Source organism: Panthera onca, chromosome B1 (assembly GCF_046562875.1).
Source record: "Panthera onca isolate mPanOnc1 chromosome B1, mPanOnc1 haplotype 2, whole genome shotgun sequence".
Classification (NCBI taxonomy): domain Eukaryota; kingdom Metazoa; phylum Chordata; class Mammalia; order Carnivora; family Felidae; genus Panthera; species Panthera onca.
Window position 1 is genome coordinate 61,814,298 of NC_138342.1, and position 27,680 is coordinate 61,841,977.

Below are 27,680 nucleotides of genomic sequence, written 5' to 3' on the forward strand. Positions count from 1 at the left end.
GAATGAAAATTATTGGCGACGTGTATTTTTATCAACACTTCCTTAAAAGTAATTGGCATTTATAGACATTGAGATCTATTAGAGATTACTAAAACAGCCACAGGAAAAGAAAGATTCAGATACTTCAGGGCTTAAATTAAGCACACAGCATTTTCCCCCAAAACCCCCGAGTAGAACGACTGCTAACACCCATCGTTGGTGCCTGTCACTGTGCACCGGGACCCGGGAAAGGTGCCAGGCAATGCATCCAGGTTTGTGTTATAATAAATCTAGACCAATGGAATTAAAAACAGAAGAATAAAATCTAATAGAGCATACCATGACCATCGGATCCTTCCATCGACTTTAATGTATTTCTTGTTTGTTCGAGTTCAGACTGTGCAGATTTTAATTGCATTTTCAGTTTATTTGTAGTAGCTTCCATCTCTTCAGTTTTGTTTCGAAAATTCCTTTTTAAGACTTCATAGTCCTCTGTACAGTGTGATAATTATAGAAGGTTACTTTTTTCTACCCCACTGTATGAAGTATGTTTTATTTGTGATTGATGATCACAGAATTTTAGAGCCAGAAGAGACTTCATCTAGCTCCATCACCATTTGTTATAGAAATTAGATGTACATACACATTTCCCTCCTTCTCTACCCGCTTACTATTCATGGCTTTTTCCAGCCAGTGTAATTGGCTCACGTCAATTGCATCTTAAACTTTCTTGGATGGTTGTACCCACCACAAAGGATCTCACCACCATTTGTAGGCAGGTGAATCTCCATGATGTGATCAGTAACCTGAGGTTGCTTTGTGTTCTAGCTTTTTTCTTTCAATGTTTATTTTGAGAGATGCAGAGAGAGAGAGAGAGAGAGAGAGCGAGCATGTGGGTATGCAAATCGGAGCACGAGCAGGGGAGGGGCAGAGAGAGAGAGAGGGAGAGAGAGAATCTCAAGCAGGCTCCACACTGTTGGTGCAGATGCCAAGCTCTGTCTCAGAACTGTGAGACCACGGCCTGAGCCAAAATCAAGAGTTGGATGTTTAACTGACTGAGCCATCCAGGCACCCCTCTGACTTTTTATCTCTAGTAACTATTAAAAGACCTGGCACACATTCATCATTTATACACAAGAACACACACACAAACACACCTTTTTATATATTTATATATGCTAGATTTATATACAGAGGGAACAGGCAGAGCCAAGACCTCTTTGCTGAAATCTGTCTCCCCACACATTTCTACGTGGATGTCCTAGCACCACCCACACCAACCAGCTCATGCTGGCTATGTATCATCCTCTGGCCCTTAAGCCTGCCCCTCTTAACAGCTTCCCTCTCTCAACTGTTGGTACCATCGTTCTCCCAGTAACACAGACCTACAACCTGAAGGCCACACATAACCCCTCTAATCACTAAGTACTGCTGTTCAACTGCCAAAATACTCTAATCCTTCCTCTCATTCTCACCGCCACTGCCTTGGTTCAAGTTCTCATAGCTCCTGGGGCCATTGCAAGATCCTCTTGGGCTGGCTGGCCCCTGGCCTTTCTCTACCTGCTGGCACTGTCCTTCCAAAATATAAGTTAGATGGCAATAATCTCCTGCTTAATGTCTTCTGCTGGTTCCACACTGTCTGGCTCTGCCTATCTACTCTGCCTCATATCTTAGCCTTCGTGCCTCAAATACTCAACTACTTCTGAGGTCATATTGTTATTTCATGCCTCATGCTTTAGCCCATAATGTTCTCTCCACCTGGGTTGCCCTTCTACTTCTTTTTTACCTGCCAAATCGCAGTGCTTCCTTCAGACTCAGCAGAGGAGGTTTGAGTCTTATAGGAGACTTTCTCTACTCTTCCCTTCTGTACCCAGCACACTGATCCTCATCTGCTGTACTAACCCGTTCTATAGAGGTCTGGCTCCCAACTAGCCGGGGTCCCCCCTGTTGTGTTTCTAAGGCCTATCTCAGTATCTGGCCTAGTACATGCTCAGGAATCATGGACTCTGCGTGTGTGTGTGTGTGAAGTAAATGATACCTGTATCACACTAATTGTGAACTAGGAGTGTTTTGGTTTTAAATTTAAGATCTTAGATTTCTCCTTTCCAGAAATCTATGCCAAGTCTGTTACATATGTTGCTTCATTATGAAACTTCTGATCAAGCTATTTGACTCAAAGGACTCAAGGTTTCCACTTCCTTCCCCCTTTTCTTGAAAACGCAGTGAAGAATTTCCTGGACTCTGAGAGGTGACTAATGTTAACAGTTAATGAGTGCAAGATACAGGAGCTCTGCTAGGAGAGGCGTCAAGACTTCTGGGCAGCATAATTAACCATGTTGGTGACGTGGGAGGCGCGGCCACCCTCCTGCAGCAGTCTTGGCGTCCATGCTGGATCTCAAGGGCAGCGCTCTGAGCGGTCAGTAGACCTCGAACCGAAGGAACGTACCTGAAAGACTGTGCAACTCGTTCCTGCTGGTCTTCACCTCATTTAATAACTGGTCCCTCTCCTGCCTGATGTCCTTCACTGCACGGAGCCGCTCAGAGCCTGCATTCACCAGCTTCACCTTTTCCAGCTCCAGGTCACTCACTCGGGCCTCAAGTTCCCGTATCTTTGCATCTTTTTTATCTTTTAAAATCTAAACATAGGGACAAATACAAAGGACAGAGTAAGAAAAAAAATTATGTAGATGTACTTATAATTGACATTGTATTAGTATCTTATCTATGTTTCGTATCTTTTCCCTCTTTCCTACAATATTAAATTTCTATTTTATTATAAAACCTCAACAGTAAATGGGAAAACAAAAGGAATATTTTACCTTCCTTTTAACCTTAGGTGTCAATCTCCAGTATCATTTGCTGTAGCTCCTTCATTATTCTTATCCCTATTTTTTTTAAGTTTATTTATTTTGAGACAGCGAGAGAGAGTGTGCACGCGTTCACTTGGGGTGGGGGCAGAGACAGAGGTAGAGAGAGAATCCCAAGCAGGCTCCTCTCTGTCAGCACAGAGTCCCGCTTGGGGCTCAATCTCATGAACTGAACTGTGTGAGATCGTTACCTAAGCCGAGATCGAGTCAGGTGTTTGAGCCACTCAGATGTTCCTTTTTTTTTTTTCTCCCATTAAAAAAAAAAACAAAAAACAAACGTACTGAGCACCTACTTTGTGGCAGGAACTATTTTACATGTTGGGGACAGAGCAGCAGGGCAGGTTCTGGGGTGAGGCCTCACTTGCCTCCCTGAGTTCTGTGTCCTAGGAGCCTCACTAGCCTTGCCCTGTCCCAGTCTTGAAACACAGGAAGTAAAACAAACAATGTCCTTGTCCCCACGGGGCTTACATTCCAGTCAGAGGAGGCAGAGGATAACAAATATTTAATAGTGTAATAATAAGTGACTTAAAAAAAGAATAAAAGAAGGTGAGGGGGTAGAGAATGAATGCAGGGGAGGAGCTCTGCACGTAAGAGATAAGTTGGCAGGTAGAAAAGCGCCCAACTGCTATTCTTATTAAAGCCTGCAACAAGGCTGGCCCCTGGCTGGTATCTGGGGACTTGGATTTAGGAGAGTGTCCCCCACTCAAACTGTAAGAGTAGCTCACTGCGCCTAAACCATTTCTGCAGACAAAATTATTTATGCTGAGTACCTGCTTTCCTTCTGAAGGACTGGAATACTTGCCAGGCAACGGGTGTCTGTGTGACCAGTCCCCAGTATAAAAACCCTGGGGACTGAGTCTGCAATGAGCTTCCTTAGCAGTATTTGACGTGTGTGCTGTCACATCTCATTGCTGGAGGAGTCAAGTACATCCTGCACGGACTCTGCCAGAGAGGAGTTTTGGAAGCCTGGGCCTACTTTCCTCCCATGTACCTTTTCCCTTTGCTGATTTTACCTTCTATTCTTTCACTGTAATAAACTGTACCCATGGGCACAACTCTATGCTGAGTCCCGGGAGTCCTCCTAGCCAATGTTTGAACCTGGGGGTAGTCTTGGGGACCCTGACCCTCTCTGATGAGCAGAAACCTCAAAAAGGGAGGTGAAGGAGCAACCCATGTTACAGGCTTGGGCACAGCTCTAGGCACGGGGAATGTGTTCAGGAAACAGCACAGCCATCAGAATGGCTGGTGGGGGGAGACTGGAATCTGCCACCCCAAACATGTTTCTTTGTCATAAAGATTATTTCAAGCTGATTATTTTGAGAAACAGCAGACATGGGAGAAGGTCTGAAAACAGAGAAATTGCCCTTTAAGGGATATTTCTATTTACAAAGGAAGTCTCCATTTGTAAGGGTGTCTCCCTCTGTGAACCACAAAAGAAAGGATGACTCTAAATTATAAGAGAATCTTATCAATGGGGAAGGCACAGTTTAAATCTGCAAAACAAACCTCATCCCTGTTCTCCATAGTTCTCCTGATCACCTTCCCAAAACTTGCCTCTCTCACCTCCTTCTTTGTTTTAGCTAAAGATGATATTTAAGTATTTAAGCCTGAAATCTTTTTGTTTGTTTGTTTTTGTTTTTGTTTTAAGTAGGCTTCACACCCAATGCAGAGCCTAACATAGTCTCAAGACTATGAGCTCAAGACCCGAGCTGAAGGGTGCCTGGGTGCCTCAGTTGGTACAACTTCAGCTCAGGTCATGGTCGCATGGTTCGTGGGTTTGAGCCCTATGTCGGAACCTGAACTGACAGCCTGGAGCCTGGGGCTCAGAGCCTACTTCAGACTCTGTGTCTCCCTCTCTCTCTCTCTGCCCCTCCCTCACTTGTGTGCTCTCTCTCTCTCTCAAAAATAAACATTAAAAAAAAACAAAAAAACGCTGAGATCAAGAGTTGGATGCTTCACTGACTGAGCCACCCAAGTGCCCCTAAGACTGAATTCCAAGCCACCTCTGAGTTACTTATTTCCCTGGGCTTCTCCCTTGTATATATGAGATATATGTATTAATAAACTTCCGTTTGTTCTTTTCTTGTTGATCTGCCTTGGTTTCAGGGGTTCAACCGAAAATTCAGAAAGACAGAAGGAGAAGGATTTCTCCTGCTCTACACTGGAGTGGACTGAGCATGGGGGAAAAAAGGAGTTGGAGATGAAGTCAGGGAGGGAGCCGTGGGTAAGACTGACCCTAGAGGCAGTGTAAGGATGTGAGAGTTCATTCTGAGTGAGATAAGAAGCTGTTGGACAGTTTTGAGCATGGGAGTGATGTAACGCTTTAAAACAGGATTCTGGTTCCTGTGTGAAGCATAAACAGTAGTGGGGGGTGGAGGTAGTAGGGGAAGCAGGGAGACCAATGAGTAGGCAGTTGCAAGAGCAAGTGAGTGAGGTGGTGGCTGGATCTGGTCCTTGGGTGAAACAGGTAACAGCAATATGGAAGGTCTGATTTTGCATTTCCAGCTGTCAGAAGTTCCCAGCTTGGTATGCCTCTGCAAACTCTGACCAAACCACTCCTATCTCTTACAGAAGGCTTTTTCTCTGGACTTCTTCCCCATCCTTCTGTAGGGGCACCGCCTACTCTGAGTCAGGCACTGAAGTTTGAAATCTCAAAGTCTGCTACGTCTGTCCCTTTCTCCTAACCCCTTATACTCAACTGTTCTCCAAATCCTTCCCTAGGCAATGCGGATTATCCTCGCCTCTCATGTGGATTCCTACGACTGCCTCTTAACTGGTCTCTGTATTGGTAAGCCTTCCTAGGATGAAACCCCCTTACCAGGACCTAGGTCTGCAATACCCACATGTGACCATTGAGCACCTGAAATGTAGCTAATCTAAGGGGAGATGTGCTACAAGTGGAAAACGCACTGGATTTCAAGGACTTCATATTAAAAGACAATGTAAAATACCTCAATAATTTGTTACATTGATCGCAATATAAAAATATCACTATATTTGACATATATTGGTTAAATAAAAGTCCTTTCATCTGTTTATTTTCAAGTGTCTACTAAAAAATTCAAAAATTCTATATGTGGCTCATGTAATTTCTAGTGGACAGAGCAGGCTTAGATCCTTCCAAGTTAACACCGTTCAAAAAGAAAACAAACTTACTCTTTGGTCACCAGATTGTTCCCCCAAAGTAAGACCTGTCGTCCAGAAATAGAATATTAGCTAGTGCAGTTTGTACAGTAGCAGTTTCAACGTAGAGGCCAATGCTGTGTTTGCAATGTAAACAGGTAATAGGCTTCCAGCTGCTTCAGAAAGGACTGGTGGAGAGCACAGGCCTCTCTCACTGCACAATCCCTGGGACAGCCTGAGGCATCACAGGTATTGGGCATATGCTACCCTGTTCCACCTCATGGAATCAGCTGATGGACTTTCAGTCCTTTCTTAGCCTTTTCAGAAAGGATCCGGCTTTGAGGGCCCGCAGCTCATCCTGGTTCTGTGCTGTCAGTGTGTGCAGGACCCAGCCTGAAGAGGTGAGAGAAACCATATGTTCTGGGGCTCGATTTCCCCTCCCTTCTGCTGCTTGGGCTGTGGAGGGAAATGGTTGTGGCAGTAAAGCTCAGGTTTCTACCTACATCCTCTGTGCCTGTGTGAAGCTCTTCTCACTGGAGGAATTTCCCTGAAGCTGCTCCTGCTCCACGTTTGGGAACTGAAAACTAGTTTCCACCCTCTCCGATCTATCTTTGAATTCTCTGTCCAAACTTTGCCCCGTTAATCTACCCCAACATGGCCTTTGTCGTGTCACCTCCTCCTCTCTATCTAAAACCCTTAATGGCTCTCACACCATCTCTAGGCTGAAGCACACACTGAACTTCCCCTTCCTAGAAATACCTCATTCCCCCTCTTTGCCTATTTCAAGTCCCCGCTTCTCTATGAAGTCTTCATGAGCCACTGCGGTCACAGAGATCCACGCTGCTCTGGGGCCACTCTGATATTAGAAGGTGATGTGTGCTCTCTGGAAATGTATTTAAAAACACCGAGTCTCCGGCCTCATCCTAAACCTACTGTATCAGAAACCCTGGGGTGGGGCTCAGCAGTCTGTGTTTTAACAAGCCCTCCAGGTGACTCTGGTTCTGACTGAGAAGCACTGCCCTATATAATATTTACTCATAGACTGCCTAGGGTCAAATCCCAAGGTAGTGTTGCTCTCAGGTAAGTTATTGAGTCTCTCTGTCTCAGCTTCCACATCTTTAAGATGCGATAACAACATGCCCACCTCATTAGGTTTTTGTGAAGATTAAATTTAATTTTTAGGGTATAAGACTCAACAATTATAGGGTACGAGTCTCTTTTTTCCTTAACAAAAGGTACAACAATCTTCTTTTCTCCTCTAGTAGGTCTGTAAACCTATCTAAAGTTTTCATTGTAAACACTGGCCATTGAGAAGCCTTTATAAATCTCTTTCATGGTGAATTTGACCATCATAAAATATCCTCATGATATAATCAAGTAAAAACTTAAACACCAGGAAATCAAAACAATTTTATAATCAAGAAAACTTAAGGACTAGTTCTTTATGCAATGAGCCTGTATATTTCCATAAGATTAAGTAACTATCATTGGCCCTACTTTTAGAATGAGGAAACTGAGTCATCTAAGGTTTATGTGATTTGTCTCCTTTTACTTACCAAGTCAGAGATACAGGTGATGTAAAGCTTGGGATATCAAATTTTACAATAATTCATCCAATCATATATTTGAGTACCTGCTGGGTGTAATGCATAAAAATACAGGGCAGGGGGTACAAAAATGAAAAAGATGTGTATCCTACTTTGAAGAGTCTGCTGTCTTATGGGGATGAGGGGACACTGCTGTTTAAACCCACTCAGTGCAACAGAGAATGTGACCAGGTTATGACAGATAGAGATAAAGAGCGATAAGGTTCTGAAGGATAATGGGATGGGGGAAGGGAACATTTACTAAACATCTTCTGCAGACCTGGAATTAGGCTAAGTCCTTGATACCTATTTTCTCATTTAAGCCTCTAGTAACCAAGTAAAGTTATTGGGGGTATTTTGTTTGTTCTTTTCTTTGTCTTTCTTTCTTTTTTTTAATGTTTATTTTTGCGAGAGAGAGTGCACGTGTGTGGAGGAGGGGCAGAGTGGGGGACAGAGGATCCAAAGCAGGATCTGCTCTGACAGCAGAAAGCCCAATTTGGGGCTCAAACTCACAAACCATGTGATCATGACCTGAGTCGAAGTCAGATGCTCAACCGACTGAGCCACTCAGGTACTCCTTTCTTTTTTTTTAATTTTCTTTTTTTAATTTTAATTTCAGTTAGTTAACATACAGTATTGTATTAGTTTCAGGTGTACAATATAGTGATTCAACACTTGCCTATGACACCTAGTGCTCATCATGACAAGTGCTCTCCTTAATCCCACCACCTATTTAACCAGTCACCCACTGACCTCCCCTCTGGTAACCATCAGTTTGTTCTCCTTACGTAAGACTCTGTTCTTGCTTTGTATGTCTCTTTTTTTCCCCCTTTCTCATTTTGTTTCTTAAATTCTACATATAGGTGAAAGCATATAATATTTGTCTTTCTCTGACTTATTTTGTTTAGCATAATATTCTCTAGCTCCATCCGTGTCATTGCAAATGGCAAGATTTCGTTCTTTTTTATGGCTGAGTAATATTCCATTGTATGTATATATCACATTTTCTTTATCCATTCATCAATATGTATTATTTATATATTTATGATGCTGCCATAAATACAGGGATGGATGTATCCCTTTGAATGAGTGTTTTTGTATTCTTTGGGTAAATACTCAGTAGTAAGATTTCTGGATCATAGGGTAGTTCTACTTTTAACTTTTTGAAGAATTTCTATACTGTTTTCCACAGTGGCTGCACCAGTTTGCATTCCCACCAACAGTGCCTGAGGGTTCCTTTTTCTCCACATCCTTGCCAACACCTGTTGAAGAAATCCCAGTCTTTTAAAGTGGGTTAAAAATGCACATGCACAACTTCTGCCACCAAGCACTGTTGGTGGGAATGCAAACTGGTGCAGCCACTGTGGAAAACAGTACAGAAGTTTCTCAAAAAGTTAAAAAAAAAAATAGAACCACCCTACATAGAGCAATTGCCCTACTGTGTATTTACCCAAAGAATACAAAAATACTAGCGGCACTGGGGTGGCTCAGTTAGTTAAGCGTCCAACTCTTGGTTTCAACCCAGGTCATGATCTCAAGGTTTGTGAGTCTGAGCCCCACATTGGGCTCTGAGCTGACAGCGCAGAGCCTGTTTGGGATTCTCTCTCTCTCTGCCCCTTCCCCACTTGCATGCTCTATCTCAAAATAAACAAAAAAAAAATTTAGAATACAAAAATACTAATTCAAAGGGATACACGCGCCCCAAAGTTTACAGAAGCATGATCTACAATAGCCAAGTTATGGAAACAGCCCAAGTGTCTATCGATTGATGAATGGATAAAGAAATGTGAAATATACATACAATGGAATATTACTCAGACATAAAAAGAATGAAATCTTGCCATTTTGCAATGACATGGATGAAGCTAGAAAGTATTACACACTAAGCAAAATAATCAGTCAGAGAAAGACAGATATTGACTTCCCTCATATGTGGAATCTGACAAAAGAAAGGGGGGAAAAAGAGAGAGAGAGAAAGACAAAGCAAGAACAGACTCTTAAGTATGGGGACAAACTGATGGTTACCAGAGGGGAGGCAGATGAGGGGGATGGTTAAATGGGTGATGGGGATTAAGGAGGGCACTTGGTGTGATGGGCATTGGGTGATGTATGGAAGTGCTGAATCACTATATTGCACAACTGAAACTCATATTACAAAATATGTTAGCTGTTCTTTTTTTTTTTTACAGATATGGAGGCCAAGATTTAGTGAACAATGCAGTGTTTTATAGTCATTGAGTGGTGAGAGATGGGATTCAAAGATGGGTCTATCTGAAGAGGGAGAAAATACTTCAAACTGTGGGATCGGAAATGGCTTCAAGAGGAACCTGGATTTTCCGATTTTTTTTCTCTTTTGTATCAGTAGTCCTGAACCAGTTTGGGGCCACCCACTCCTTCTGGAATCTAATAAAAGTATGGATCCTTTCTCACAAAAACACACAGATGCACTCAGACACAATTAGTTTCAAACAAGCTCAGAGGGTTCACAGGCCCTCTTCACAGAGCCCCTCCTCAGTGACTTGAGTCAAACTTCCTTAATGAGGGGAAAGCTATTTCAGAAGCTAAGCCACAAAAAAATCTCTACAGACCTTGAATTCCTGTAGCTCCAGTCTCCTATCATTGATCTCCTTTTCGAGCTGAGCCTTTTCCACTTGCATGGCACCAGCTGTTCGTCCATGCTGGCCAACCAGCTGTGTCATGTTTTCGATCTGCTGTCGCAAAATCTCGATCACCTTGTCCTTCTCTGCCATCTGGAGCCTGAGGGCCTCACACTCCGTCTGCACGTTTCTGAGGTGATCTCCCTCCATCTTCAGGTGCTGCAGCTCCTGCAATTTCAAGTCCACCCGGGAGCGCAGCTTTGTGATCTCTGAATTGGTAGCCTCGATGGCTCTCTCTTTTTCCTGGAGGGAAGCTGTCAGGTCCGAGACGGTCCTCTCTGAGCTCTCCAGGGTCATTTTCTTGGCGGTCAACTCTTCGACCACTTTTCGGAGCATCTCTTTGGTGGATTCAAGCTGAGCAGTCAGGGAGGACACTTTTTCTAGACTTTCGTTCTTTCCCTGAATTGCCGCCATCTGATTGTTAAAGAAAATTTCATGGATTTGGGCAGATAGGTAGAGGCACCCTCAAGAGATATAACAAGCTAGCTCACAAACATGAAATCATGGCTCAGATAATATCTACTTAGACTAACTCAAATCGTTTTGCTGCCAGAACTCCGTACAGGCCACAGACCAAATACAGTTAATGAGACCAAGGTGGAGAGAACTTCATTAGGTAACAGTGCTCCTCCAGAATGGCTTTCTAGTGTGGGAGCTTGGGAAGTTTCCTCTGAGGATGTTTTCTGTAACAATTTAACTTAGGATAACACTGGCGATAGGGGGAAGCATGGTAGGATGATAACTGCCCTTCCTCACGATTTCCCTCCAATGTGCCCCTTAATTCTACCCGAGGGAAAAGTGAGTAACAGCCTGTATGCAACATGCACTTACCTTCTCAGGTCTTGTTTGGAAAAGAGTTAAGAATCTACCTCCCAGTGTCTCCTGTCACCTTTCTTCTTGCCCAGCTTGGGCCAAAGAGTAGGAAAATGGCTTTGCCTGGATTTTAAGCCAAGACTGGTCTCTTTGGTTTGCTTTCACATTTGGGGGAACTTAGTCTTTTGTGGGATGCTTTTTATGTCTCTGTGGCAATAAGTGGCCCTGGAACCATGTCCCTTCGGTACCAAAGGTATGGTGCTGTTAATAAAGCATTCAACGTTTTGTTACTGCTGCACTGAAATGCAGTGCAACCATCTTGTGCATCTATCAGTCTTGATACATCTCGCGCACCAATCAGTTTGGGGGAAAACCAAAACCAGAAAACATGACGGAAACCTTCAACCCTGCTGTTCCTTAGATGTCCCTATGGTTTGATGCTTTTCTGACATAAGCAACTATTAGGTTGCCAATGTGTACGTGAAAATAAAAAGGCAACTGGATGGGAATTTCATTAGTCAACAATGAATGAAAAGGAGATAAAGCTTAACATTTTAATTTAATCAGTGGTCAAAAATATAGAAATAAGCAACGGGTTTTTATGACTTGCTCAAAGAATCCATAGCTCTATTTCAGAGCTGTTCCTAGGCCCATGCTTTTTTTTTTTTTTTTTAAGGCTCTACCAACACACATTTTTCCCTGAGAAGAGCCTGGGGAAGCCATCCCGGGCTGTGCCTGACCTGCCGCTCCATCTGGCCCTGACACTCGCTCTTCATGGCCTTGAGGAGGGCTTCCAGGCGCTGCAACTCCATGTTCCTATCATCCAGCTCCCGCCGCAGGTGGTCAATGGTGATGCTGTTGCCCGTGTCCCGGTCCCACAGCCGCTTATTCTGCTCCTTCTCCAGACTCAGCTCCTTCTCTCTTTTATGCAGATCAGCCTACAAGAAGTGAGGTGTGTCCCCCGATTTGTATTAAATAATTCAAGAAAAACTCTTATTTTCCTTATATCATCTTTGGAATTTTTATATAATTTGAGAAGCCTCTGGTTGTGGAATCTTATTTTTTTTAATGGCTTAAGAACAACTACTTCCTAGAAGAACATGGTAGCAGTTCGCTTACTTGTAATTTCTAGCACCGCAAGTAAATCTCAATGGACTAGTCCCCAAATAGTATAAAACTAAAAGGAGAACACAGTAGATTTTTAAAGTTGTCCTGTTTTTAAGGTTTGGGTTTTCTAGCAAAGGCATTATGCCTCACACCAAGTGTGCTCCTGTAATAAAGAAATGTTCAAAAGCTTGAAAGAATAGCAACAGTCTTTGGTTAACTGTTTCAGAAATGGCAGAACAGTGTTTGGTACTGAGAGGGGAGTAGCAGTTGGCTATGAACAGAATTCTGTTCCTCTTCCACAGCTAAAAAAAAATACATAGTGTTTACTGACAGCGAACACTCAATATAATGGGAGAAACAAAGACAAAGGAAAAAGTAAGACACAGACACAAAAAACTGGAAGTGGTTTGTCATTAAAGAGACACAGCTAAGCAGGGCACCTGGTGGCTCAGTTAAGCATCCGACTTCAGCTCAGGTCATGATCTCCTGGTTCATGAGTTCAAGCCCCATTTTGGGCTCTGTGCTGTCAGAGCCCCTCTCTCTCTGATCCTCTGACCCCCTCTCTCTGTTCCTCCCCCCCCCACCCTGCTCACTCTCTCTCTCTAAAATAAATAATTTAAAAAGAGAGACCCAGCTAAGCAAAAACAGAAAGAAATCACTGAGGAGATCAAAATTCTTCAAGAAGGCATTTGAGTCGGACCTTATGACCAGCTTGGAAATGCAGAGATCAGGAAGAAGGGACTGGAAAGGTGGATGTGTGATTTGATTGGAGTACTGGGGGCATGTAGAGAGAAAGGATCAGAAAGGTAAGCTGTGGCCAGATTATGAACAGTTTTGAAAGGTATAGATAGAGTCTGACTTTTATGGGGAAAATAATTTTGGAGTCATAATGACATAATCAGAGTGATATTTTAGAAGATGAGTATGGCAGCACTTTACAGGCCAGACCGAAGAGGGGGAAAACTGGAGGTAGGAACCCTAGTAAGGAGACGTTGCCCTGCTCCAGGTTAAATGAGGGGCTTAAACCAAGGGGTAGTGGTGGTAAGAATGAAAAGGAGGGGAGGGTTTTCAAGGTCTTTCAAACAATCTGAAAGATTTTCAAATTAGATCTGAGGACTTGGGGACACACGCAATAGGAGGGAAAGATGTGAAGGACTATCCCAAGGTTTGGAGCTGGTCACACACAGCTGCCGGCTCTACCTTTAACGTTTTGCTCCTCAAACCCCGTGTCAGCCTATGAAGGATGGCTCCACCAGCAGAGGGCACTACACCCTACAGAGGGGTCTGGGAGTGAGAAGTGTATTCTACTGTACTGCCAATATCACATATAGGAATACCAAACATCTCCTTTCCTAAATTTCTTACCCTACAGTACCTCTGACAGAGGGCACAGGTTGCTTCACTACTATTGGGATCCTATTTCCTTTCTTTAAAATAATTTTTTTTAACCTCAACTTCCATTCAAATGTTCTGTACACACGTCTGTGTTTTGAATGTTATTTGGCTTGAAAACAAACACTCCATACTACCTCGGTTTAGTAGAACACATTTATCTAATTGAAAGATGGGTCAACTGAAGACTAGCTTCACCTAATTTATAAGCTTTAACAGTTCTGCTTAAGGAAAACAAAATAGGTAAAGTTTAGAACATTTATATTCAAAACTTGAATAATGTCAAGATATTCTGTTGTGTATGTATGCGCAAATGTTTTGTAAAATTTGTAATTTTATAAATAAAACCAGTTTTATGAAACATTTTGGTGAGAAACTTCCTAGAATTAATCTCATTCATATTTAGAGCATAGTCTTACCAACAGCTTTTGAAGCTGATCGTCCAAATTTCCTGATTCCTGACTGAACTGATCACGTTCTGTCCGTGCCTCAGTTAGCTCAGAGTTGGCAAGGACTAACTGCTTTTCGAGCTCTTCTATCTAGAAGGAAAGCAGAAATCAATCTGACTATGTTAGTGGGGAATATACAATAAATACAGTCTTTGGAAAACGGTATTATTTTGGGGGCAAAAATAAAAGCTTACTATGATATGTTTTGCAAAGTTTTCTAAACTTAAGATCTATGTAGAATTGTAAGAGGGAAATTAGCCAAAATGAAATATTTGATGCTATTAGATATGGGCACTGTTTGTAATCTCTCTTTTTCACACCATTCAAGGTTTGTCTCCTTTGAGTATGTGTTCTGTCATTTGGTACTTAAGGAAATTTGGTGTGGGATAAATAACATTGTATACAGCCCACACAAATGACATGCATTATAGGCAGAAGAGTTATTTTGTTTTAGGGTATCAGAGTTTCAATAATAAAAGGCATCGAATATGCAAGGTAGGCTGAGGTTAAGATCTCAGACAATGGAGACTCCAGGTTTGGATTTTAGCTGAGCCACACAAATTCATAATTTAGGTATTGAGATATTAAAATAACGGGACCATGTTGCTACTTAGTGTTATCACTAAAATACTACTTCCACAACCAGTAAAAAGAAATCCCTGGTATCTGCATAAATGCTACATATTCCTTCTTACTTCTAAGGCATCTATTCAATAGGCTTCCAGATTTATTATGTCAAGAATAAAACTTATCGGTTTGGATAATGAACTGTGATTAAAATTTCTTCGAGAATATATGAGCAAGAGTAATTTTTTCTTGATGAGTCTCTATTTTTACCTGGACCAGGTTCATTTAAGATCTTCATTTATTAATTCAACACATACTTAGTGCTTATATGAACACACATATATGCAACTACCTCTTTGATAAATGCTAAGTATGAATACACAGAATTTATATACCTTTCTGTATATACAGAATCATATACCTTTAAAAAAGTAGATTATATAGGCTCATCAAACAGTTTCACATTTGCCTACAGAGTAGAATCAGAGCCCGCAAGGATTGGAATATACATTTTAATATTTGCCTCGGATATATTTTAAAACTGGCTTTACATTTGACTGTATGTTAGATATAAACAAGTATTTCACAAGAATGAAATATACATAAAACATTAGGCTACAGCAGAAATGTGTTAATAGGTTCTACTAATCCTATAAAGGAAATTCTTGCACTCTGGCACTCCTTTGGAGGCATATATGGAAAAAAGCCATACAACAACTCCACGTCTGTGGCATGAGTAGCTTCCTAAGGAAAATGGATGAACAGTGTCAGTTGATATGATCCCTTGAGTTCTATTATTATTGGGAAAGACTAAGTCAGCACACACTTAGTAATGGCATTAGGAATACTTACGGAAAAGCCCGCAAACTTTTATGTGGGTGGACAAATATAATCAGAGAGGCAACATGATCAGGCTAAGAGCCAAACACCTTAGGTTCTGGTAGAGGTGCTGTCACATAACCTCTCTGAGTCTCAATTTTTTTCATCTATAATTTGAAAAAAGTAATCTAGAAGATCTTTCAAATGCTTTTTTTTTTTTTTTGCACGAGAAGAACAGTATTAATAGAGCTGAAATTCTATAATTTCCACCTGTCTTTGGAAACAAAGTATGGTCAAAGAAACCATATTTTGAGCTATACATTTAATAAGAACAGTTTCAACGTGAACAGTTTCAACTTGAAGAGTTGCTCATATGACTAAAACAAACATTTTCTAGTCTGAGTTTGGCATAAAACTATTTTCTCTTTGAGCAAAGTATTTGTAGATGTGCTTTAAAAGCTTAAATTAAGACTTGCTATTTTGTCTGTTGTCATTAAAAAAAAAAAGTTCTGGATGACCACTTGATAACATCAAACTAGATGGTGAAAATCTATGAGGCCACATTTTTAAATAGAAAAGGAAGAAAGGAACAAAGAAAAAGAAAAGAGCCAAGTCTTCTCTTTCGTCTAAGTCTACTGAGCATCAGAAGTTCCTCCAGACCCCTGCAGGAACATTGGTTTTGTACTTGTCAGTACTGACTCAGCTGCTATAGCTCTGCTTTTACCTTTCACTTTTTAGAATAAAAATATTTATGTTAGTTAATCAATCACAAAGATAAATGGAGAGTGAAAGGGAAAACCACTGACGTAGCAGCTGAGCTGATACAAACAGCTGTACAAAACACCTCAAAGCCTTTTGAAATGTCCAGAATAAATATTTACTGACATCTGAGATATATCAAAGGTTTTTTCTTTTTCTTTTCTTTTTCCATAGCAGCACTGGTTTTCCCTTTCACCATCTATGAATCTACTTTTTGTTTTAGATCACTGGACAAATACTTGGATCTCACTCGAATCTTTACAGTAATTTTAGAGATGTTACCAATCACACCAAATTGTATCTTTTGTGTTCTGTGCTCAAAGACGGCACAGATGTTGGGTAATGAGGGACGCTGCAGGTCAGCACGGAGGTGCATGGGCAGAACTATGCAAAGATGTTTGCACAGAATCTTCCTGCACGGTACAGAGCTCCAGCCAGTGCTACTAAATCTTTACTTTTTGAGTACGAAATTCAGCCCCAAATGCTTTCAGAGTAGGAAAAAATAAACTTAGAGTCAAGATCATGAGATATTTTTGTTGTCAAAAAGCGAAAGTTAAGAGTAAAGCCAAATCTACAGAGCCAATAGTGACAGCTTCTACTGGTCCAAATTCGTAAAGGGGGATTCTGGAGGCTCTCCTAAAATGGAAAGAGAAGAATAGAAAAAAAGCATTACAGTAGAACACTTATGCAAGCTATAAAAACTACATCTACAATTTTCTTTGAAATACAGTTTCTATTTTCATCAATATGAGAATACTTCTGTTATTCTGAAGAGACACACGGCCCTAGCGAGTCTTCTCTCAATTTATGTTTTTTAGTTAGAAAAGTTTGGTTCAGACCTATCACATCATCATTTTTTTTTAAATAATAAAGATTTTTTTTTCTGAAGGAATCTGACCTCAGGAGAAAACACTAATACTGTCTCTCATAAAATATGTTGATGCGTGGTATCAGCACACTCATGTTTCTTTTCACACAAATCTCACTTTTAATCATAGTTTTTACGTATTATTCTCTTTGGCTTTTTTACCTTATTGTTATTTGGATAGTGTATACTAAAATGTTCACACGAGCAGTAGAAAATAGATTTTAAAGTTCTCAAAGGCTTTAGCAATGTAGAGTCAAGGTACATGACAATGAAAAAAATTAAACAGAAAAATTTGTGGTTTTTAGATTTTGTATTCAATTCATTACAACAAAAACATTTCATAACAATAGAATTTTTCAGGGCCCCCAAAATGAAATCCTTCTGTTAATTAGCTTGATCTCTCCTGCTCAGTTGCACCATGTACTGATGACATTTCAGGCCAAAGTATATTCAACTCTATAGTAAGATGACAGATAATCCTCTGTCAGTGTTCCCTGACTAAAGGGAGTTACTATTAAGAGAGCCCAGTTAACCACCATCTAGGTACCAACTCCACAGGTTCAACATGTTATGAATCTCAGTGATCTGGATTAAAAGTAGCTAAGCTAATACATACACCCTTCTTTCTATTCAATGTTGACTGCTTAAGGCTAACAACATTATTAGCACTCCACTGTTTACATTAGGGCAAAATAAGATAACTATTCTAACCTTCTACTATATGTATCATTGTATATCTATATGGCCTCAAAGCATTCATATGAAAAAGTCTACAGTCATTCATCAGGATGCTTATGCTTCTACGATGCCAAAGAGATAAATATTTATAAAAATTCATAAACTATTTTGTATTCTTTATATGTAACTAAATTTCTCACCATGCTGAAATTTAGAGTTGATAAGTATGGTGCTGTATACAGACTGTACGTGAATTAGCAAACAATGGGTGATAGCTTATGGAGGGGTAATTTTTCCAAGCAACATTTTTCCGTTACAATGGAAAGCTACATATAGCACTTTCAAATTATGTAAGGAGACACAAGTAAGTTGAGTTTTGCTTAGTACTTCACAGCTTTTCAAAGAGTTTGTCAATAAACTCTTTAAACTCTTGTCAATGAATATTCAATCTGTTCAAAATGGGTTGAGTTGTGCTGAGTATCAGTCAGTGGATTGGGCTATAACACAACAGCTCTCCCATCTAGTCTCTCACTGCTGGGACTTTCCGGGCTCACTTCTGCCAATGTGCCTGCCTCCACCAGACCAAGTACTAGAGCCTCTTTCTGCCCCATGCTGTGCTGAAAGCAGGCCCATCCTGCAAGGCGACATCAAGACCTTTCATGCAGGCTTGGTTTGCCCAGAAAGGGGTGGACATTCCTGCTATCAATCTTCAGGGGAAAAGCTCACTTTGAGAAAAGAAACTAGAACACAAAAAGCAGGGCTCAGAGAAGCAGAAAAAAACAAACATTTCTCTCTAGGCTTCTGTTTGTTGGTTTAGCCTCTAAGCAGTCCAAGATTCCTGAAGGCTACTCTTAAGTGGCAGTGGTTGAAATGACCTTGACACAAGGATTTTGGCTAAGAGTTAAGCATGCAGTCTAGTAAGGCAGTGTTATTCAAACTGCAAGGGGGCCAGTGAATCATGGTATCAACTTAGTGAGTAAAAATATCAGCATCTGAAGAGAACAGAGAAGAGCCAGCATCACATGTAACCGGGGTAAATACTGTTCAGTGAAAGTTGCTTCAGTTAGTATGTGTGTAGTAGATAGATCATAAGGTAAGCTATTTCTTACTGTGGGTAGTGATCAACAATTGTTTAAAAGCCAAGGCTATAAGAGCATCTAAATCTCATAACTAAGATTATATAGTATCATGTTACTCTGTATTGTTTTAGAATTTAGCGAAGTCATGTCTAAATTTTCCATTCTTATTTTGACTGTGCCACAGGGAATGAAGGTCACGGTATTACATTCTGTGCTTGCACTCCACTCGAGAACCAAGGAGGAACAGCCCCCTCCTGTGGCCAGCACAGGGGTGACAGCGGTAATTAAATGAGGGGCTGCCCATAGGAGGGCAAATGTCTGGAAGAATTAGTGCTGCGCCGCTCTGGAAAACAGTGTGGAGGTTCCTCAAAAAATTAAAAATAGATATACCCTATGACCCAGCAGTAGCCCTGCTAGGAATTTACCCAAGGGATACAGGAGTGCTGATGCATAGGGGCACTTGTACCCCAATGTTTATAGCAGCACTCTCAACAATAGCCAAATTGTGGAAAGAGCCTAAATGTCCATCAACTGATGAATGGATAAAGAAATTGTGGTTTATATACACAATGGAGTACTACGTGGCAATGAGAAAGAATGAAATGTGGCCCTTTGTAGCAACGTGGATGGAACTGGAGAGTGTGATGCTAAGTGAAATAAGCCATACAGAGAAAGACAGATACCATATGTTTTCACTCTTATGTGGATCCTGAGAAACTTAACAGGAACCCATGGGGGAGGGGAAGGGAAAAAAAAAAAAGAGAGGTTAGAGTGGGAGAGAGCCAAAGCATAAGAGACCCTTAAAAACTGAGAACAAACTGAGGGCTGATGGGGGGTGGGAGGGTGGGGAGGGTGGGCGATGGGTATTGAAGAGGGCATCTTTTGGGATGAGCACTGGGTATTGTATGGAAACCAATCTGACAATAAATTTCATATATTTAAAAAAAAAAAGAATTAGTGCTGCGATATTCAACTGCTTCTTCCCATGTGAAGTGTTTTTCTGGTACTGTTACCCCGTAGAATTGGGCTATATTTTAGGGGAAATCTGGCAGCTTCCTTATATTCTATTTCTTCCCCATCACCTAAGGTGTGAGAAATCAGCTAAAAGCAACGGTTAGAACTGGAGGCTCTCTTACGAGGTAGGATGACTTTTTGGCGAAACTGGGACAATTTGGAGATGAAAGGTGGTATTCACAAAACAGGACACTGGGATAGCAGGTGCAGACTGGACTGTTGCCGGCAAACAGGCATGTATAGTTGGTTGCCTTTCTCACATGCAATAAAGAACATGAGCTCCTCTGGATGGTAGCTCTTTGCTTATTTTTTAGGGTCTCTGACACTGCTTTACAAATGCCTGAGATTAACACAAGCATAAGCTCTGGATAAATGGTTGGTAATGATAGTGAATACCTTGTCTTTAGCTATGGAAAGTGAGAGAACAAAAAACCCCCAGAAAATCAAATATTCATTAATATCTGCTTTTAAAAGGAATTGTATGATGAAAGATGATTTATCTTCCTAATTATTTTTTATTTAGACTAATCTTATTAATTTGGTTTGCTAGCTACACGATGATTAATAACTAGGAGTTGAAGTATAAAACCTAGGAGGTAGGCCCCTAAAGTAGTAGGGGGGGACCACTTGGTACCAGAATACTTGTTAAAACTAAGCCTTGTAAAAATAATTTAAGTGGTCTTATTTTTAACTTACGTTTCTAGAAACTTACTTGTAAGTGTGCAAAACTTTCTTTTTCCAGAAATGAATTAATTTGAGCAAACAAGTTAAATTAAACTTGTTTACAATTTAACATATAGATATTTGGCATCCCCCTACTCCATCTTAAAAACTGCTTTTAATTTGATATTACTTTGATTCCTCATTTTCAAATAAACTATTTAAAAATGTGTAATTAAATCTGTGTATAATAGTCTGTGGTAAGAGCAGCAAAATCTGATCTCACCTTGTCTTCATACAGCCTTTTGGCTTCCCTTAATTCAGAACGTAGCTGAGAAACAGTAGATTCCAGATCACTGAGTTGACGCATATACATTGAATTTTGGTTTCTTGCTTGTTCTCTAAGAAGGGTTTAAAAGGAGAATAAAAGCAAACAGCAAACTGAGACTAAGTGTGATATCTAAGAATACTCTAGCATTTAGATACTTCCACTAGTTCCTTTATATGGCATTGCTAGGCCAAAAGTCTGTTTTTGTTTCTTTGTTTTTGTTTTTAATGTTCACTCATCCATTTTTGAGAAACAGAGAGTACAAGTGGGGCAGGGACAGAGACAGAGATACAGAATCTGAAGAAGGCTCCAGGCTCTGAGCTGTCAGCACAGAGCCCGATGCAGGGCGAACTGTAAGATCATGACCAAGCTGAAGTTGGATGCTCAACCAACTGAGCCACCCAGGCTCCCCCAAAGTCTTTTATTTTCCAAAATTGCTTCCTAAAAGCTTCAGCTCAACAATGTTGTTAAGTGTTGAAGCTAGATGGTGTATATACGAGTTCATGCATACTATTTTCTCTCTATTTTTATATGTGATTAAAAATGTCCCTAGAGGGGCGCCTGGGTGGCGCAGTCGGTTAAGCGTCCGACTTCAGCCAGGTCACGATCTCGCGGTCCGTGAGTTCGAGCCCCGCGTCAGGCTCTGGCTGATGGCTCGGAGCCTGGAGCCTGTTTCCGATTCTGTGTCTCCCTCTCTCTCTGCCCCTCCCCTGTTCATGCTCTGTCTCTCTCTGTCCCAAAAATAAATAAAAAACGAAAAAAAAAAAAAAAGTCCCTAGAAAAACTTCTAATACATAACCTCAAATTATAAAGTTATTTATATGTATACATATAAATATATACGTAAGTATATATACACACATAGTGTGAGTGTGTTTGATTGGTCTTATCAGTTGAGATATGAACAATATTTAAGACATCCAATTCCAAGAGTCCTAAATACTTGCAATATTCCTTTTTTTTAGACAATTTTTTTTAATATTTATTTTTGACAGAGAGAGAGAGAAAGACAAAGTGTGAGTGTGGAGGGGGAGAGAGACAGACAGACAGACACAGAATCCAAAGCAGGCTCCAGGCTCTGAGCTGTCAGCACAGAGCCCGACGCAGGGCTCGAACCCACGAACCGCGAGATCATGACCTGAGCCGAAATTGGATGCTCAACAATTGAGCCACCCAGGCGCCCCACAAATAACACTGCTTAGATGGTCATACGACATTATCATTTAAGTAATCTTCTCAATTCATTTAAATGTTAGAAAAGTTTTACTTTCTTATGGAATCTGTAAGCAAAGTTTAAAAGATTTTAGGACACAACATAAATGAAATAGTATCTCTAAAATGAAGATAAATGGCTACCAATTTCAAACCACCAGGACACACATACTGAATGATTTCCAGTTGACTCTGGATGCTATTGGCTTGGCTTCGAGCACTGCTAGCTTTCTCGGTAAGTCCTGTTATTTCAATTTCATGTTCACTTATTAACTGCTCAATCCTATAAGAAGAATGTGGTGTTTGTTATTTGATACAAAACATTTTGTTTGACTATTACTTATTCTAAAAACTAATGATTTTCTTTGGGATGAGCACTGGGTGTTGTATGGAAACCAATTTGACAATAAATTTCATATATTGAAAAAAAAAACTAATGATTTTCAACACTCTCAAATTCAGTATTTTGTTTTGACTTTGAATATGCTACTCATTTTAGGTTTTGGAAGTCAGATTTTTAAAAAATTTTACAATGGTAATAAATTCCAAGTACTAAATATTATATGACACACCTAGGGAAGTGTCCTTTATGCCAAAATATTAGAAATACAAAAACAGGTTTTTAAATATTCACACTAAATCATAAAGGCTTTACATCATAAAGCTATGCATTAGGCTCAGGTCAGGTTTTGCCAACAAATGAATGACAAAGGCTCTCTCTTTGACCAAACCTAAGTCAGGCTCCTCCGAGGCCTCTTCTAGGTCTTGACTTTGGCACCCTTCACCCCTGCCCTTGGCCTGCTCAGGCTTAGTAAAAATCCCCCTGTCCTTGATGTGTCCTCTTAGTGATTTTCCATCCACTGCCCCTTTCACCTGCTCCTTGGCTGTAAATCTCCGCTTTCTTGGTTGAGGTGAGAGAGCTAAGGCTCAACTCTCTCCCCTAATGCAAAACTCTTACTACAATAGCTTTGAATAAAGTCTTCCTTAACCCTCTTAATAAGTATCAGAATAATTTTTCTTTTCACATGAATTTACCACAAACCTATGAAGAAAACTGCTTTGTTTCAGAACATTTTAGATTTTGGAATTTCTGATGAGGGACTGTAAACCTATGGTTTCTTCACTATGACTATCTATACTTCTGTCAGAAACCCACCTATCTTGATGTTGTTGAAGAAGCAGTTCTATTTTGTTCTGTGATTCAGACTTCAGTGCTTCAAGCTGCTCCTCTACCTAGTTATAAAGAAGAGACAATGATTTAGGGACTGGTAAATCTACATTTTGGAAAAGTTGGAGAGCTTCCAACTAAAGGAACTCTTTGGAAAGAAGCAAATAAAAGTAATACTGAAACTGAATACATTCTATCACTGTATTTCATTAGAGCGTTTACTTTGGTTATACTCTCACGAAGCCACACAGGCAAATCGAGCTAGTTCCCTTAATTTATTGAGAGATCATTGTAAATAACTTATTTTAGAGAACAAAAATGAGAACTTGCCTTACTTTTAAGAACTCAGAAAATTATACACCTAATACTATTCTCTTAATGGATTTTAATATAAAATTGAATAGTGTTCTCACCACTTACTGGAAATATCCTCCCTTTAAGATAAGATATCTCTGTGTCTAATTCTCTTAGGATTTTGCTAATAGCTGAGCCCATGTTGCGGAAGTGGAGAGTAGACACACTGTCGTGTTCATATATCTTCTTGCCTGAGGCTTCTTCAAAGTCAACTAGGACTGATCTGATATCTTGAAGCACTCCCTCGTGACTCAGCATCATCTTTCTCAGCTGCTCTATCTGTGTGTTGCTATCTCTCAGCATGTCCTCCTTAAGGCATTTGGCAGCTTCAAGTTCATGAACTGTATTTTGAAGCTGATTTCTTAAATCTTCCTGGGACTGACTCTCCCTTCGTCTAGAAGTAGGTGAAAGAGAAGAAACAATATTGACAAAACTCATGTTCACACAAGTAGTTTTATGCTACAAAGAGTCAAACTTTAAAATAATTTTAGGTAGCGAATCCCAACCTGATGTCAGCCATGGCATCTCTCTCCATTTGCATCTCTTGAAGTTTTGTTTGCAAATCAATGACGGATTGCCTTAAGTAAAACTTTTGTTTCTCATGCAATTCATTGCTCTGAAAAAAAAAAAAAAAAGCCACACAAATCAGTCTTCACCAGAGGAACATATTTCCTTACAGCTAATAATCTCTAAAAAATCCATGTATTATTAATTTACTTTTATGCGTACTTCCTTCTCCTTTCACCATAGTTCAGGGTCTAATTAATCATACCTCACCTAGGTTACTGAACTATCTTAACTAGACTCAAAACTTGGCCCCTTTCAGAATCACTTCTTTACTTAACCAAAACACTATTTCTAAAACAAATCAGACCTCCAGCTCAAGATAGAGATAGAACGAAATTTTGTTCTTGAAAACAAGAAATTGGTTAAAATTCTGTAAACAGAAAAGTTGATCTAAAAAATTAAAAAGAAAGTCAATCCCCACCCCCAACCCACTTAAAAACTTGACAGCAGACAACCAGTACCCAAAATGCAAAGTGTTCTACTACAAAGAAATTCATTCAGATCTCTAAAATCAGGCACTGAGGCATCTTCCAGCATAATAACTGATGACAGCTAATCATCCCAAAGCCAAGCCATTGATTTCCGCCAGTGATAGAGAGCTTGCCATCAGCTTTTTTACTGCTCATCTTTGAGTATGAACAAAAGCAAACAAACCAACAAACAAATACCACTGAACTCCTGAAGAAAGATTATAAAATAAAAAAACAGAGACCAAGATTAAACAAAGAAACACACACACACACACACACACACACACACACACACACAAAAGGACCCAAAGAATCAAAGTTATGAAGCAATGGAAGAACACTTTTTAAAACTTACATTTGCAGAGAAATTTGAGGGACATTACAGCTATAAAGAACAAAATACTATGCCAAAGAAGTGATCAGGGCAGAAGAAAGAGTTCTTGGAAATTAAAAATATACTTACATGCTAAAAAAGCTGCAATAGGAATGCTGGAAGTCAAGAAATGTCCCCCCAAAGTAGGAAAAGTAGGTAAAACTTTTGAAAGAAAAGGTAAGAGACTTAGAGGGTCAACCTAGGAGACACTAATTGACTAGAAGGAGCTGCAAAAGAGAGAACTGAGAAAACAGAGGGAAAGAAACTATCAAAGAAAAAAACAACTGAATTCTTCAAAGCTGAAAAGTACATATCTGCAGACCAAAATGATCCACTGAATCCCCAGCACAGTGAATGAAAAAACTAAAACCCACAGCTGTGCACATTATGGTAGAATTTCAGAGACAGAAGAGCCTAAAGCCTCCAAAGACAAACCTCAATTAACCAAAAACATATCATCTACAAAGGAGCAAGTATCCGACATCTACTTCTCAGTAGCAATACAAAATTCAAGGACACAATATTTTCAAAGGATTGAGAGAAAATGACTGCTAACTTACCAAACTAAAGTCATCCTCAGAATGCAAAAATCCATAAAATGTATGTCCCATATACCCTTTCTCAAATTTCTGAAGATGTGCTTTGACTAAATGAAGAAGTAGATCAAGAAAAAGGAAGCCAGAAAAAGGTGAGCCCTGGAAATCATGGATCCATTCAGGAAAGCAGTGATAAGAAGAAAACAGTTCGTTATATGCAGACCTGAGGAGAAACTCACATAGACTGGAAAACAGGTCAGAAGACTCCTGAAGAGCCCTGGGTCAAAGGGGAATTTGAGAGAAAACCTACATGATGGTTCTTTAAGAAAAAAAAAAAAAATGACGATATGATAAAGGAAAACGGCACAAAGAAAAAGACAGGCAATTAAGAACCACCAGAGGGGTGCCTGGGTGGCTCAGTTGTTTGGGCGACTGACTTCGGCTCGGGTCATAATCTTGCAGCTTGTGAGTTCGAGCCCCGTGTCGGGCTCTGTGCTGACAGCTCAGAGCCTGGGGCCTACTTCAGATCCTGTGTCTCCCCCTCTCTCTACCCCTCCCCTGCACACGCTCTGTGTCTCTCTGTCTCTCAAGAATAAATAAACGTTAAAAAAATTTTTTTGTTAAAGAACCACCAGAAAAAACACTACACAGGAAAGGAAATGTAATAGGATCCTAGTGGATTCTGCAGTCGGCAATGTTTATATAGTCAATATAGGGTTAAGGTCCTTTAGCTTTTCCTCTTATAGTCCAGGTGAATAACTACAGTATAGTCTGAACTTTGGATGGCAACAGTGCAAATGGAAACAGGTTTGAGAAATGTATATGAGATATGCCGGACGGACATGGTGATAAAGTGATGCCAGGGAAGAGGTATCAAGAATAAGTGAGGTTTTTGCCTCATGCTACTATGCAAGGGTGGCCCCACATATAGTTAGAAGGAACACTGGGACAAGAGTAGGTTTGGGGGCGAGATCACGTATACAGCTAGAAACGTTGAGTTCATAGAGCCTCAGAAACATCTCATGTAGAAATGTCAAGTAGGTACCTGGATACACGAACTGGTGCCAGAGCTAAGATAAGAGGTCTGTACTAGAAATGTAAGTTGAACAATCATTGGCATATAAATGGCAATAGATGCCATGGGAATCACTATGACTATTTTGGATGGTATTTTTGCTGGAACAAGAAACAAAATGAGTAAGCTCAAGGAAAATCAGGAGAGTGTGTTTCTTCTCAGACCCAGCAGAAAAGAGTGCTTCAAGAGGAAGAGGATAATCACCTGTGTCAAATGTTGCTGAAAAGTAAGAAAAGGAATGGAAAGCATGGTTGCTTACCCTACTATAGCACAGATCTCACTGTTGCTATCATTTTCTATTTAAATATCTCAGCCACAGACTATAAATGTGTACATAGAAAGGATGATGTCTCTTCCATCTTTATATACCCAGCACATCTGTTACACAGGAGGTTCATGCTAAATATTACAAGTATCCAAATAGCCCTGTTGTTCATTTAGTGATTTAACACACATTTACTGGGAGCCAATCAAGTGTCAAGATACTCTGCCAGAGGATGGATATGGAAAATAAATTAAGACACTGTTTACTTCATTGGTATCTCTGTGCTTCTTCCATCCATCTAACCAACCAACCCACCCACCTACCCGCTCTTTTTATCAGTGTATTTATCATAAGTATCATCACTATTTGTTTATATACCAGTTCCTCTTCAAGTCTATGAACCCCTTGAGTCCTACCTTAATCATCTTTGTACCCCTGTACGTAATACAATAGTATATAATTTTCAGCACTTAATACAGTTGTAGCTTTTCCCTTAAATGTGCTTATGTAGTCTGATGAGATGGAACAACGTGTTAATGAACACAGTAACGTGTACTAAATACTACAACAGACATGTGCACATAGGGCAACAGCTGGACAGGGAATATACCTAATGCTGTCTAGGGGGAAGGATTCAAAGAAGGAAATGCTTGCACTGAGTTCTTGGTGGATAATAAGAATTTGCCAGGTGGACAGGGTAAAGAAGAGGTAACGGCCTGGACCAAAGTATGAAGCTCTAGAATAGCATGCTACATCCAAGGAAGAGCAAGTAGCTTCATACTGCTGGAACGGAGGGTACATTTGGGGAACAGGTAGGAGATGAGGCTCAAATGCACAAGAGAGGGGTTATATCATCAAAAGGCTTAGGATACAATGGTAAGTTTGACTTTTAGACTATAGACTACCGGAAACCAG

General features: G+C 40.3%; 1 protein-coding gene across 18 annotated transcripts in view; it reads right to left on the reverse strand.

Moving 5' to 3' along the window:
• Window positions 1–27,680, reverse strand: part of CCDC158 (coiled-coil domain containing 158) — a 101,526-nt gene that overhangs the window by 53,953 nt on the left and 19,893 nt on the right. For 15 of the 18 annotated variants that reach the window (XM_081795534.1, XM_081795546.1, XM_081795542.1 and 12 more), the window contains 10 exons: window positions 23,986–24,095; window positions 23,546–23,873; window positions 23,114–23,190; window positions 22,130–22,240; window positions 20,704–20,818; window positions 13,944–14,063; window positions 11,766–11,963; window positions 10,144–10,626; window positions 2,426–2,615; window positions 319–471 (listed from right to left, as the gene is read on the reverse strand). In XM_081795534.1, coding sequence (XP_081651660.1) covers window positions 319–471; window positions 2,426–2,615; window positions 10,144–10,626; window positions 11,766–11,963; window positions 13,944–14,063; window positions 20,704–20,818; window positions 22,130–22,240; window positions 23,114–23,190; window positions 23,546–23,873; window positions 23,986–24,095 — 1,885 coding nt within the window. The remainder of the gene's footprint in view (window positions 1–318; window positions 472–2,425; window positions 2,616–10,143; window positions 10,627–11,765; window positions 11,964–13,943; window positions 14,064–20,703; window positions 20,819–22,129; window positions 22,241–23,113; window positions 23,191–23,545; window positions 23,874–23,985; window positions 24,096–27,680) is intronic. The other 3 variants (XM_081795543.1, XM_081795544.1, XM_081795548.1) reach the window with 3 other exon arrangements.